At 42.8% G+C, this 15,249-nt stretch overlaps 1 protein-coding gene across 2 annotated transcripts in view; it reads left to right on the top strand.

The window, feature by feature from the left end:
- The first annotated feature begins 116 nt into the window (after positions 1–116).
- LOC135484544 (uncharacterized) overlaps positions 117–15,249 on the top strand; it is a 34,848-nt gene continuing 19,715 nt past the window's right edge. The window contains exons 1-15 of one of the 2 annotated variants that reach the window (XM_064766129.1): positions 117–204; positions 3,636–4,846; positions 5,726–6,205; positions 6,873–7,337; positions 8,072–8,527; positions 8,759–9,217; positions 9,450–9,911; positions 10,418–10,555; positions 10,910–11,260; positions 11,512–11,823; positions 12,133–12,294; positions 12,854–13,312; positions 13,616–14,065; positions 14,432–14,575; positions 14,839–15,186. In XM_064766129.1, the coding sequence (XP_064622199.1) occupies positions 4,333–4,846; positions 5,726–6,205; positions 6,873–7,337; positions 8,072–8,527; positions 8,759–9,217; positions 9,450–9,911; positions 10,418–10,555; positions 10,910–11,260; positions 11,512–11,823; positions 12,133–12,294; positions 12,854–13,312; positions 13,616–14,065; positions 14,432–14,575; positions 14,839–15,186 (5,200 nt within the window). In that variant the 5' untranslated portion in view covers positions 117–204; positions 3,636–4,332. The remainder of the gene's footprint in view (positions 205–3,635; positions 4,847–5,725; positions 6,206–6,872; positions 7,338–8,071; positions 8,528–8,758; positions 9,218–9,449; positions 9,912–10,417; positions 10,556–10,909; positions 11,261–11,511; positions 11,824–12,132; positions 12,295–12,853; positions 13,313–13,615; positions 14,066–14,431; positions 14,576–14,838; positions 15,187–15,249) is intronic. The other variant, XM_064766128.1, reaches the window with a different exon arrangement.

The following is a 15,249-nucleotide window of genomic DNA, read 5'->3' as shown; positions in this document are numbered from 1 at the left end:
AGACATAATTTTCAAGCATATTATAGTAGGACCGCCTCATCACACAATCACTGCGCCGGCGTATGACCAGGACCACGAACGACAGAGGAATTAGCAACAAGATTCATAAACGTAGTTTTTGTTGTTAATCAAGGCGGACGATGGATGGATGGACGGATGTTTCAGCACACAATTTGATATCTTAAAAAACACACAGTACCAATGGTAAGTGAGTACAGTAACACACAGTACCAATGGTAAGTGAGTGCAGTAACACACAGTACCAATGGTAAGTGAGTACAGTACGGGATAGAGCCAGAGAGGTAAACCCATGGATTGATCGTCGAAGTGAAAACTAGAGACACATGGTGAACATAATCAAATAACCTGAAAGAAAAAATCCCGCAATTCATAGTGGCAGATGTGTATTATCGTTTGTTAGGTTGCTATAGTTAATTATCTACCAGTTTATACATCTTTTAAAATTGTATGTTTAGCGCCTGGTAGTTAAAATTCTGTCACCAATAAAGGTGATGGACATCGGGTCTGTAGTTTTCGCACATCGGACCAAAAAGAGAGTGACATTTACTATGATAGTGTCATTTTACCCCAGAGTTCTCAAACATCATGATCATCATGAGCATTTCCCGCAGCCATACGGCTATTGGGGAGACCCTGTGCCATTCACGATGCAGCACCATAAGGTTCTCTCTTTGGATCGGCTCACTGGTCTTTCTTCCAGTCCAGTGCTTCACGTCGTCCACCCAAATTCTCTTTGGATGGCCGTGTCGACGGTGACCTTCTACTGTGCCCTGCAAGATGGTATTTGCTAACGATTCCTTGGCTCCCGTGACATGACAGAACCACCTCAGCTTTTTCTTCTTGGCAAAGTGTAGGAGGCTGTCATGACGCCGATGTACTGGATGACCAGCTTTCGTACTTGGACGTTTGTGGTGTGAGATGTGTAGTGAATGTTGAGTAGTCTCCAGTTGAGCTCAAATGCGTTGATCCGTTTCTCGATCTCGTTGTTCATGGTCCAGGCATACAAGAACTTGAGTTAGCAAAGATATCAGAAGGTAGAGTCTTGACGCCATTGAGATGTCTCAGTCACACCAAATTCTCTTTAGTCAGGCTAAGGCAGCTTCACACGTTTTCATCCCTTAGAGGTTTATTAGAATAATGAACAAACCCAAAAGGTTTTTCAGCTTCAGTCAAAAACATCGTGATGGCGATATGAAAACAATGTGGTCTAAACGCTAGAAAAATCTATTTGTGAAGGAAAAAAGAAATTATTTAGTGATGTATCATTAACATAAGAAATCACTTATGATAGAAGCAAGGGCAATAACCTCCTAACCTCAAAACAGTGAAGCTAAAACCTCTAAACACTTACCAATGCCCACACTGCTTTGTTACCTCTCATAATAGATAGTCATTGTACAGCCTTCACTTAATACTGTGTTTATAACCATGTTGCTCCCATACACACAAATAAAAGCACACGATATGACTTTTTACAATATTTCACGACGGTATGCTCTGATTGTTCTGCCTTAGATTGGATGGTTACTAAAAACAAACATGCTTGAGAAAGTAAAGGCCTTAGAGCAGGAATCGCTTGCCAACCATTTGTTAGCAAGGTCTCAGGATGCATCCATCTGTGTCATCTCAAAGCGCGTCTACCATGGATTGCAACGGCACATTACTTATGTTCTTAACTTTGACTTCAGCGTCAACTTGCCCGCTTGTAGTATTTGTCTTAAATCGATGAAGACACTGTTTATAATTGACGGGAGAGCGGCAGTATTGCACGCACTGGTACTTACTATATAAGTACATTGTATGTCAAGCTTTATGCCACTATGATAAACAGTCAGGGGGGAAAAGTAGATACTTTCGATGAGAATGATAAGTCTTTATTCCAGGCAGTTAGTTGGTTTTGTCCAATAGAACTAATACAGGCACAGGAACAGTACGAACCGTGAGGTTAACATCTATTCAACGCTCTCACGATGCACTTGGTCGAACTTTATTCCTCTTTACAACGTTCTTAAGCTTGTTGCTAATATGAATATCAAACAGGCTACTCTTGCTTGAGATAGACCTCTCTGATTCTATTATGAAATATCTCGATTTTGCAAAGTCAAGCCATACGGTTTCCTGACCTGTTAAGTTATAAAGACTGACTCAAGCGTTACAAAAGCCTTCAGAAAATACGCATATCGGTAATGTTTGATATGATATTTAGTTTCGTGGTTGAGTGAACTCCTTTTAAAGAAATGCTCTAGAGGTATATATTGTCCAAGAAGGCTGTGATTCTATATTTGTAGTGATTACTCTGTTTGCGTTAGAGAATATTGACTCCAGACCCAGGTCACTGCGAAATAACCTCAAGCCATTGGTTCCACACAACGATCAACCAAAGAAAACCTAGGATGTTTGAGAACCATATAATCGCCGGATATGCAGGATCCTGATAATTTCAGGGTTAGGAGGTCTGAAATTAATCGGATAATTTTTACCTGAATATTGCCCGTCCGCCATTTTTCAGGGCTTAGTGGATTAATTTTATCATCAAATCCACGCCATATACACATATCCGGCTCACTCCCCATCCATTTTTTCGGCAAAAACTGCTTTGATTCATGATCAACTAAATATGCAAATAGCACGCCTACAGAACAGGGAAACCACACCTTGATTAGTAAGCGATAGCTTTTGAGTTTGATTCACGCTGATTAGTCAATTAGTGGTCCGAAACCTTTCTCTTGGCGCCAAGACGTTTGCCTCTTGAAGGGCCCATCTGTATGTAATCAAGTGGCACGGACATTGGTCCGATTGATCTCAATGGTGTCTCACAGTTCTCTACAAGGAAGGGATGTTGGACCTTATACTCTTCAAGGAAGGGATGTTGGACCTGTTCACTGGTTGGGATAAGATGCATTGACAGAACAATAAGCTAAGTAAACCACCATACAGTAGGGGTTTCTTTGTCAACCGAGCGTGGCGTTATTGCTCGTGACCAAAATACATAACGGTAAAGGTAATGAAAAATATTGCTCTTCAGAGTTCAAAACGAAGTGGAACAATGGTATATTCCTTGTCATACAAATCTTGAAATTGACTTTCCATTAAACACCGATCATTTTGAAAGATAGTTCCTAAGATGTGATATATCACACACCGAGAAAATCAGATCAAAGTCATAATCAAAATGGTATTTCAAAGGCCTTTTATTCGAACATGTAGTAGCATTGAAACAGTTGGACACTTGATCGATCGTCATGCTTCTTCTTACTTATGGCTTTCCTTGTCCGGTGATACATATTAAATGTGGACGAACATGACTATTAGAACTAATGAAGATCCGTATAGAAACGAAGTTGAATACATCTATCTCCATAGATTAGATTCTAACGACGGTTCAAACTTGTACAAGTGAACTTTATTATGACAAGAGACCACATTTCAGTATCAACCATTACATTATTCGGATTGATATTGTACACAAAGGTTTAACGATTCCACTGATTCTATCATAGCTTGGCTTGAGAAAAGGATATTCAATATAATGCTATAGCATGTGACAACTATTATTCGTCATCCATGTACTCTTAAAAATAAGGAATGTCGATTGGTTTTTCCTTTCCTTTTAGGAGACTCCGGCGAAGATTCAAAGAAGTTCTCGCTCTTAATGCGAGATTCATTGACAATGGTACACTTAAATGTGACCAACCTCACAGCTTGATTTATGGGAATCGATATATTCAATCTTTTGCTTCTCCTCTATTACTTTGTTGGGAACCACTGGTCCCATACGAGGAAGATTTTGAAGCACCGCGTGGGGCGCGGCCTGATCAGAAAATGAAAGGTGCACCGTTTGTGTTTTTAAGGCAGTTAACCATTCTTTGGAAACATCGAGCTGTTGGGCATCGGTCCACGGTCTCTTTATCGAAATTTGTTAAGATATGATAAACAGAAATACGGGCCAAGACGTCATTCGGATAGTGACATCGTAGAGGACTATCACGAAATCATAACTTAAAAGCATTTACATGCCATATTTTCGCAATTTGTGATGATTTTGATTTGATTCATTGAGGATTAATATCGCTCCCTGTATTATTTGTCACAGTTAGCGACATTCCGGTCCGACATTAGAGCGACCAAATTTCAAAACGGATTTCTAGGTTACAAAAAATGTGGCATTCAATGTCAGGGCTCTAATTCTGGAAAGACGACTATGAAAGCCACGGATTAGATTCGAAATACTCCAAGTAATGATAAGGATGTTAGCCAGGATTTACTGATTTGAATACTGAAATATTTCAAGTGTTCACTACTGAAGGGAAAATGTTGTTGCGCCTGGCTTCTTTCATTGTGTTCTTATCCAGTGCACGGTTTTGCCTGGGATTGGTAGATCTTGTCCTACCCGGTACTGACTTTATCCCAGATTCTGCAAATAAGATTGCGTACAAGAACATACCAACGGTATTAAAATTTACATTGAAGATTCAAAATGACGGGGGCACTCCTGTTACAGCAAATTCTGGGAAAAAGCTCTATGCCGTCGGGTTTTATTTCACGTATTTCGACGTCTCTGGAGCCGATCTTACGTCGACAACGTTTAGTCAATTGACCCCTTCTGGCACTGTCGCATTAGACTTCGGCCTCAATACTAACGACAAATCTGCAGCACTAACCTTCGAGACATCAGCGACTCTTCCAGTTGCAAACTGCGGCAGCTTCAGATATCTGTGCGCCTGCGTCGAAGATGGACCGGATGCAGCCTCACCTGATGATCCTACCACCAATAACTGTGCATGCAAGGAGGCCAAGATATCAGCCTTGATATCTTGTGCCTTAGGTAAGTACCTTATTTATATAAACTCAGCCTTGTCATTATATTTTAACGTGACTAACACTTGTCAGTACTTTGGCTAGGAAAGGACAACATTTGATTTTTTTTCAACATGACAAATGTTTTTCCAGGAAATATCTCGATCGATGGACTTATTATCTCGAGCGATCCAGATATTATATCACGCTCAAGGTGAAGTCACGACAAAGGTTAACATTTGATAAAGTATTGATAGCAGATTTCAACAGCAATCGTACGAAAGTTGAATGATCAGCCAAAAGTCCGACAACGTAGGTCGAACTCTGCGACGTCTAGGCTAGAGAGCAATTAGTCCACCAACTTTAAGAAACAACGGTGTTAATCATCAAGCGTTCGTCTGCCCCGTCACAGTATACTTAAGAAACAGAAGAACAAGCATAATGAACGGAAAATCCAACCAGCACTTTAAATTGTCTCTGATTCACCAAGTGTCGCTTCGACAAGGGCAAACATTTTTCAGTTCGAAGCCCAAAGAGGATGTACTTTTATGATTCTTGATAACTGGAACTCGATTCCCTGCACATTCGATATGCAGGCGTTCCCCACACATTTACCAACCTCCTCCCTTTTTCAATCATCCTGTACTCACGCAGCTGAAGCAAACCATTTTGCATGAAAAACAGCACACCTAATGCCATTATAACATGATCTTACGATCGTACATATTTTTTTTAATGTGATGTGTCACCTAATGGTTTCTAATACGTTCCAATTTCCAATTTTTGACTCTACACGTCATTTACACGGTCAAACCAGTCGCAGCTGGGTGGTTTTGTCCCCTAGCCTCGTTCCACACCTGGCTTCTAATACGCCGGCAGTCATTGTTAGCTCTTTCCCTTTATACAGTTCCGGCGGACATCCAGGTCACGAGCTTCACGGCAGATGCTTCCAATAAGGTTGCATACCAAGGCAACCCAACTACACTGAAATTTAGCCTCGCGATAAAAAATGGCGACGCCAATAACGCCATTGGAGCAGTTGCTGCGGGAGAGAAGAACTACAACGTACTCTTTTATTTTGCGTCAACCCCGACGACTCCCACAAATATCGCGACTGCAACGAGAAAAAAGCAAATGACCAATACTGGCACTTCTCCTGCGCTCGATTTCGGTCTATCAGCGGGTGCTTCGTCTGCCTCACTACTAACGTTCGAGACATCAGGAACTCTCCCTACCACAGACTGCATCGACTACAACCGCTTCTGTGCCTGCGTGGAGGTCGGGCCCCAAGCTGCTTATACAGACTCCACCACCACCAATAACTGTGACTGCATTGTGGCATTGAAGAAAACAGCGACAAAAGTATACCTTATATCATGCAAACCTGGTAAGAATAGGGGCCAGTTTTCCTTTTCTTCATACTTTTTAAGCCAAGTTAAGTTTCAAGCAAGTTGGAAAGACTCAGTAATTCATCTGTACAAATCGCACTTGTTTGTATTGCCTGTGCAATTTATGGACGAGACGAAAGTTTGGTGTTCCGACTGATTAGCATTTTTTCTCATCCTAATTCGAGACGTTATTTTGTGCAACTGTACATACTCGCAGTAAACAGATAGATCTTTCCTATTATCACTGACTTTCAGGGCTGGTGTCACTCAAAATGTCTAACACTGGTTTGGCGATCTACCAACAAGCCATCTTCACCTTAGGGGCATATCAAGTTGATAGAATATTGAACGGAAAAATAAAAATAGCATAATCATGCCTAAATCATTTGCTAAAACATTTTCAAGTTGCCGGGTCGACTATAAGTATGATCACGAAGTTCCTCTATATAGTTGGTAGCTCCGAGAACATCAGAAAATTACCCGCTCTAAGCCTCTTTTAAACTGTGAACATTCAAGTTGCTGTTTTTGGCATTGTTTACCATTTTCCAATTTCATACCTTTCATTCACTTGATGAAGTCAATTGAATCTGGTCAAATAAAGTCGAGGGCCCTCGGCCCACTTCAGCACACTGACCAAATCTATTTTCTTATTTGTGCACGCGACAGATCTCGATCTCACGGACGCAGATGTGACACCCGATTCTTCGAACCCCGTTGCCCTGATGGGCACTCCAGTGACACTGAAGTTTACCGTCAAAATAACAAATAGCATAGTTAACACGCTAGATGCAGGCACCATTGAAAAACTCGATGCAGGGAAGAAGAACTACGCCCTCGCCTTCTATTTTTCGAGCGCGAATCAGGACGATATTACCACAGCGTCTGGAGTAAAGATATCAAAAATGATCAATACGGGCACTTCCCCAGGGTTAGATTTTGGTATGGAGCCGGGTATCCTATCTTCCCCCATGACTTTCGAGGCAATAGCAACCCTTCCGATCACCGACTGCAAAGACTACACATTCTTCTGTGCCTGCGTTTCGCCCGGACCTGATGCGCTGTACGAGGACTTTGACAACCGCCCTCAGGACTGCGGATGTACAGCTGTGGGGACAAAGATATCCTGTGCCGGTAAGTACAAACATAACAGGTGGACACTATCAACAGCTGTGGGGACAAAGATATCCTGTGCCGGTAAGTACAAACATAACAGGTGGACACTATCAACAGCTGTGGGGACAAAGATATCCTGTGCCGGTAAGTACAAACATAACAGGTGGACACTATCAACAGCTGTGGGGACAAAGATATCCTGTGCCGGTAAGTACAGACATAACAGGTGGACACTATCAACAGCTGTGGGGACAAAGATATCCTGTGCCGGTAAGTACAAACATAACAGGCGGACACTATCAACAGCTGTGGGGACAAAGATATCCTGTGCCGGTAAGTACAGACATAACAGGTGGACACTATCAACAGCTGTGGGGACAAAGATATCCTGTGCCGGTAAGTACAAACATAACAGGTGGACACTATCAACAGCTGTGGGGACAAAGATATCCTGTGCCGGTAAGTACAAACATAACAGGCGGACACTATCAACAGCTGTGGGGTAATGTGGGGAAATTCCTATTTCCCTGCCTTTTTTCATCATTGGCCAATTCATTTCCAGATGAAGCAGGGCACTGCATACTGCCTTTTTCAGACTGTGTCCTCTTCTGCCAAGCCTTTCCCGATTTCTGGCGGGTGGGCCCCAAGGTGCATCAAGAATCTTATGTCCCGAGGGCTATACAGTTTTTAGCTGTGTAATCTAGTCATTCTATTATATGCGCCACATTTTACTCCCTTTCGATTTCCTGCAGATATCAAACCAAAGACCTTCACGGCTATTTCGACTAATCCGATTGCTCTGAAGAATATAGAAGTGGCTTTAAAGTTCTCCCTCCAGATTGAGAATGTCGGTGCAGCGCCAGGTGATATAGCCGGTGTGGCGCCGGGGTTGCGGAACTACGACGCTGCATTCTATTTTGCGTTGGGCGATCTCGAAACTGCAACAACTGCTGGGAAGGTAGCTCTCACTAACACATTGGAACCAACTAATTTGAACTTTACCTTAGGAGTCGGAACAACGTCTACCGAAACGTTGACCTTCGAAGCCAAGGGCACATTACAGTCTGCAAACTGCAACAACTACAAATGGCTGTGTGTTTGCATTAGTAAAGGAGCTGCTGCGAACTACGGTGACGACACTTCGAACAATTGCGCTTGCAAAGAATCTCTCATACCACCATCGATGTCTCTGATATCCTGTTCTTCAGGTAAGCGTTGGAAGGAGTCTGCAATTCGTACACCTTTGCTGAAATGTGTCAGGAATCAATAGGAGAGGTACTGTAATTCATAAGGCATCGCATTTGTTTCATTACCTATTTCCATACTGCAATATTCGCCTACTCCCCGGGCCTAACATTACTGGAACTAGGGTAGTGTAGATTACAAAATGCAGCCAGGTTATTTCGCCTTCAGCTCTCTTCAGTTTTTTGTCTTCTCAGATATAAAGGCCAAGGCATTCGATCCCAAAGGGGCCGCAGCAACCTATCCCATCTTCATCAAGAACACAGCGACAGACCTTACCAATTTCAACTTCGATATAGAGAACGCTGCATCCGCTGGACTTGGGAATAATATCAGGGCGGTTACTACAGGAGATAACTTTGCCGTTGACGTGTACTTGGCCACTGCCAATCTCGGTACAACTCCAGTTGGAAGCACAGCGTATGCAGCGACAGCCAATCTGGCCACAGATCTCCAGGTCGGGCTAAACGCAGGTGCCGCCACAGGGAATAAGGTCTTCACGGCCACTGGCATTACTCTTCCAGCAACAAATTGCAACCTGTACACGTGGCTGTGTGCCTGCGTGAAGAAGGGAGACGCAGCCCAGTACGTTGATGATGATTCATCCAACAATTGTAAATGCACAGACGCTTCAGCAAATACTGTTTGTGGGCCTGGTAAGTCATGTTAATATTTAAGTGTTCCTGGACTGTTCTCCCGGCATGTCCAAGCAGCTCATGTGTGAGGGTCTCTAGCAGAATTCTCTGTCAGTCATAAGAGGTGGCGTTTTCATATTATTGTGACGAGCATTTTATTTGATTTGAGACGGAACAATGAACGAAATCGAAAGCCAACTTACTCATACTTAGCAGCGTCATGTTATAACTTCTGGACTGCTTTCACTTCCAGACATCGTTCCAACCACCCTGGCTGTGCCCGCAACACCTTCGATGATTATTCAAGAAAAAACTTTTACTCTTACTGGTATCACGGTGAAAATCAAGAACCAGGCGACAGGGACAGGAAACGACATCCAGCCGGTGGCTGCAGCGAAATTCAACTACGCCGTGGAGGTCTACTTGGCACAAGTTGATTTGAAGACCACGTATTCTGGTACAAAGACCACTCTAATCACACCCACCAAAGATGCAGGAGACCTCTTTGTTGGCCTTGCTGCTGGCTCTACAACCGCAGGAGCTAACACACTGACCTTCACAGCCTCAAATGTAAAACTACCAAAGACTGGTTGCAGCCTGTACAAGTATATCTGTCTTTGTATAAAAGAGGGAGCTGACGCCCAATATGTCGACAGCGACGCCACCAATAACTGCGAATGTGAGGATGCTTCGAGTCGGATGAGATGCCATCCAGGTGAAGATTTTTATCATTTCAGTACATTGATCATACAATGTATACGTGTACTGGAAGTTTAGAGTTAAGCATTTGGATTTTGGTAAACTGTTTATGTTGAATGGAATATGGATACTCTATTAGTGGTTGCAGAATTACAACATACATATATGTCAATTATATTCAGCTATGATACAGGGTAAAGGGGAAAATAAGCAATAGAATATGGCTCCCTTTCATAGCGTAAAGTACTAGCATTTCTTAATAAGAGTCTTTGTAAAGCAGAGCGTAATATGCGCCATATCCAACATTTCTTAATATCTATTTCGCTATACCATGGTATCGCCCGTATCAAAACTTATTTGACCTCAAGATTGTGTAGCAATCGGGCAAACAATATAACTTTCTTGATAAATCAAAAAAATCCAATGCATTTTCAAATACATACAAATGTTGAACCCATTCTTCTTAAACTTGTATTTTGCGATGAAACCTGTTGTATCTAATGATGATCATGCCCATTCCAGACGTTGAAGTGACTTCGTTTACCGTAGCCTCCGATGCCGTCTTCACACACACCGACCCATCACTGAATGTCGAATTCTCCGTTGCATTTAAAAATAAAGGAACAACATCGACAGAGGACATAGTTGCATTAACTGCGAGTGAGTATTCACTTTTCGCACCGATTCGCTCTGTCAGCGGGGAAGCCGGTTCCGGAGGCAGCGATCCAACCAGTATTGGGACACCATGGCATTCTCTTTTTTTGGCACAACTGCTTGGTTTCTTGGTAGAGATTTCAGGGCAACAAGGATTTGACCGCGTAATGGTTCTTGCATGTAGATTTCATCACTACAGTTGCTGCAGTCGTATACCTATATACTTGCGTCAGGAAAGGCTAAATGATAACCTTTGCTACACCGTAAACGGCCATTTAACACATTATTGTTCCATAGACATGATATGATTGTTCCGCACGTTATTCAACTCTAAAACGGTCACGAATTGTCTTTTTTTAGCGCCGGATGAAAACTTTCATCTGAAATTCACACAGTCTAACATCAATACTATGGCCCCTGGTGGATGCCCGAATCCTCTCTCGACACCCGAGTTTGCGTCAAGTACCGAAGTAATACTCGATAGTCCCAACGAAGTTTATAATGGTCTGTTGTTTGGTAACTCGCTGACTATGAAAGGAAAACTTGCCATTGCATTAAACAGCACCAACTGCGGAAATCTTATTTATCTGTGCGCCAATGTCGAACCGAAAGATAAATCGCCTCCAATAGATAGTGCTCCTTACACGGACAATGACCTCAACAACAACTGTATGTGCACGGACATAAAGTCCTACATCTCCTGCAACCCAGGTAAGTGCTATGCTGAACTAATAGCTTGTAAAAAACGACTCTCTTTAAGTTTCACCTGAATAAGTATCACGATTTTCTAGCGTTTCGGAACCAAAGTAAGCCAAATATGTCCCTCTAAAAAATCATATAGATAACTGCTCATTGGAGAAATATAAATATGCTTTCAAAATGGTAGGTAATGCTCACTGCTCGCGATAAAGAGTCTATCGGTCTATACACCTGCAACTCTGTGTTCGATTGCTGTTTTGTAGATCTGGAAGTGACCACCTTTACGACTGTACCCGACGCCAGTAGTCCTATGAAAGGGACGTTAGGTTTATCCGGACAAACCTTCACTGTGATATTAGCAAATGCTGGGACGGCTAATGACCGTAACAACATCCGAGCGGCGACTGGAACAAATTATAATTTCGCCTTTACTGGATATTACGCTACCTCGGCTACACCTACCAACAACCCGCCAGCGACAGCGACAGGGATCAACGCCTACCGGTTCACCATCAATCTCGCAACAAGTGACCTACAGCGTGGAATTGATGCGTTAACGAGTTCTACATTTATCGGTGAGGTTGCAGGCCAAATACAGTGAATGTTATTGTTGAAATCAAACTTGTCAAATTTGTCCCAAAAAACAAAAGAGGTACAGTTGTGCTGACACTTGAAGTATTACAAGGAGTTTTAAGTTGGATTGATAGGACGTAGCGCATTCTTCATCAGGCAAACCTTTACGTCAATAAAGCTCTCTTATTATAGACAATATTGTCTCTGCTGCAACGGAGTTCTGAGTAATTCGAAAGTTGCTTGGATGAAGTCACAAAACCAGAGGCATTCATAAGCAATGAATATACAGAGAGACAATTCCTTTGTTTCAGGAACCATCGACTACCCTGCTCTATCCTCAGCGGACTGCCAGATGGCTTTGTACGCCTGCATCTTTGTATCACCCGATAACCGTGCCAACGGTGGAACATTCGTGGACCATGATGCTACGAACAACTACAAATGTCTGCAGCTTATCCTTATGTGCGATCCAGGTCTGTGCAGTATCCAAATTAAGTGAAGAGGTTAAACGTTTCGTGCACAAAACAATTATGTAGGTTAGATATCTACCCAGAGAGGAAAAAGCCAGATCGACCAGGAAGGCAGAGGTGTCTTGGGCTCTTCAGATTAGCAGCTAATCCTCTTCGAGAGCCAATACCCTCCTGTTTGACTGGCACAGCTACTAAAGCCTAAAAGAGAGGGTTTGGCGGTCATGCCCTCAGTGTTCGAATCCTAATTGTTGGTTCGGCTCACGGAATGATGAGTTGCATATTAGCCATTTTTCATGTAACAGCGCTCAAGATGAAGTGCCAAAATGCAGAGGACTCTCTCTTGCTATTAAAGATAGACAAGCCAAGTTGGCCAGATCATAATTTACACGAAGTCGCGTCAACGTCTCTCAACTACCACAAGGCACATCGGCTTTATTCACGCTATGTTGTACCAGGAATTTGTTATCACAAAGTACATTGAGTCACCTGGAGACTGCCAGTAGTATAGGACCCCAAGCTCGTCCTTTAGCCGAATTTCAACGTAGCTCTTCTATTTTCACAGATATACATGGCGCATCATTTACCCCGCCCGCCGGTGCTGCATATCCCGACTTCATCGTAAACAAAGCAACAGATCTCACAAACTTTACATTTAGTATACAGAACGCTGCAACGGGGGCAAAGAATGACATATTAGCGTCAACAACTGGTGACAACTTTGCTGTAGATGTGTATTTTGCCAAGGCTAATCTTGTTACAACACCACAAGGAACAAAATCAACAGCTTTCGTAGCGACTGCTGGAGCTTTAGATCTGAAGGTGGCTTTAGCTGCTGGTGCTACATCCCTGGATAACAAACTCTTCACGGCCAATGGCATTACGCTGCCAACAACAGACTGCAACCTGTTTACGTGGCTGTGTGCTTGTGTAAAGCAGGGGACTGGTGCCCACTACGTTGATGCTGATACAAACAACAACTGCGACTGCCAGGATGCCAAGGCTAAGATATCGTGCTTTCCTGGTAAGCATGACTCTACTGATTTCATACTTTAATGTTTTACTGAACATTCCTCAAAGATATGTTAGTGTTGTCAAACACTTTCTATACGTTCTGTCAGAGCAATTTTGGTGTTGTGAAGACTCGTCCATTTGGCGAGATTAAATTAAAGTTTTCATAGTTTCAAAAGCTTTCTATCCCTTCTGCAATCTGCATTTAGGGCAATCGCGGGTAAGGTATTTTTTCAGTCACATTTATCCGTCATCGCAGCGTTCTGGATGGATTTCTTTGATAATGATAAATTGTTTTGTTTTCATTTTCTTCCAGATATTATACCGACCAGCCTCTCCTTAGTCTCTGTGACCGCCCCAAGCCCACTGATTTTTTTCGAAGATGTTCAAGTTACTTTGGTAGCTCTTAAGGCAAATATAGAGAACCAGGCCACAGGGATAGGCAACAATATACCTGCTTCTGCTGGTGACAACTATGCAATTGATGTATACTTCGCCAAGGCGAGTGCGAAAACTACTCCGACAGGTTCCACCGCTTACACTGCTTTGGCGACGGCTGGAGACCTAAAAAAGGCGCTTGCTGTTGGGGCTTCTGAATCGTTTAACTTAACCGTCAATAATATGAAACTTCCAAGCACCGACTGCGTCCAATACACGTGGCTTTGTGTCTGTGTGAAGGAAGGTGCAGGTGCCAACTTCAAAGACAGTGTCACTACTAATAACTGCGATTGTTTGGATATATCGCCTATGATATACTGCAAACCAGGTAAAGTATCGGAAGTATGAATGTCGATAGATTTCAAACAATTTAAACGACCTGAAATATAACAAAACTGACAGGAGCGGGTGTTTACTGACTCATTACTTATTGTAGGAACTGTCACACGCCTTCAGGTTCATATCAAAAGGGTTTTTTTTCCGCCCCCTATGTTTTTGTTTAGATGTTCACAACGGCCAATTGCGAAAGTGATGAGACACTCGTTTCATAAAGAAGAACACAGCGAAATTTGAAGCACCTTCCTGATGACATGTGGTCAGTGATTTTATAGCTGGTGCTACCGCCATTGTTTAATGTACAGTAAACTACAGTGTCATAAAACCACGAATAAGCAATTGAATTTATGTGTTACAGATGTTGAAGTGACTTCGTTTACGTTTGATTCAAACGCTGTCTTCCCACACACCGTCAAGTCAGACGTCGAGTTCTCCGTGGTCATCACTAATAAAGGAACAATAGCGGGACAAACCATAACACCAACCACACCAGCAGGAGATGGTGAGTGTGGCGACCTTTAATCGCATTAACAGCATCGATAGAATCAATCAGATCTTGGTCATCGTATTCATCAGCAAAGCGGTCACTTCTGAGGTCGTGGGTTCAATCCCCGAACGAAGACCTTCTCGTGTGATAGAGAGGACTACATTTTTGACAGCAATGCTTCTACCGGGATGTCCAGTGTCTCCCAAACAGTACAAATCGGCCTACTAGTAAATGTTGTCTGATCTTCATGTTTTGTAGCGTCTTTATTCTTCTTTCAGCAAATACGGATGAAAACTTCCATGTCAAGTTCACACAGTCGAACGTTGGTGCCCCAGTAGGCTGTACGAACCCTTTGACTGGTCCTCCCGCACAGTTTGAACCACCCACAGATGTCGTTCTTGATAGCCCAAATGATGCCTATAACGGATTAGCCATCTCTGCATCACTGAACATTAAAGGAACTCTGAATATCGCATTAGACAGCACCAATTGTCTTATTCTCACTTATCTGTGTGTTGAGGTCGCTGCGAAGGACAACGGTCCAGCAGGTCTGCCTTACACGGATAGTGACACCACCAACAACTGTATTTGCAGAGACTTCAAGGATTACATCACGTGCGATCCGAGTAAGTGGAAGCTGTTTTAAAGACAAAGTCCGTTACCCGAGGTGAAACTTCAATCCACGTACA

Source organism: Lineus longissimus, chromosome 3 (genome assembly GCF_910592395.1).
Source record: "Lineus longissimus chromosome 3, tnLinLong1.2, whole genome shotgun sequence".
NCBI lineage: Eukaryota > Metazoa > Nemertea > Pilidiophora > Heteronemertea > Lineidae > Lineus > Lineus longissimus.
Note: the sequence above shows the minus strand (reverse complement) of the source record. Positions and strands in the feature narration are given on the sequence as shown.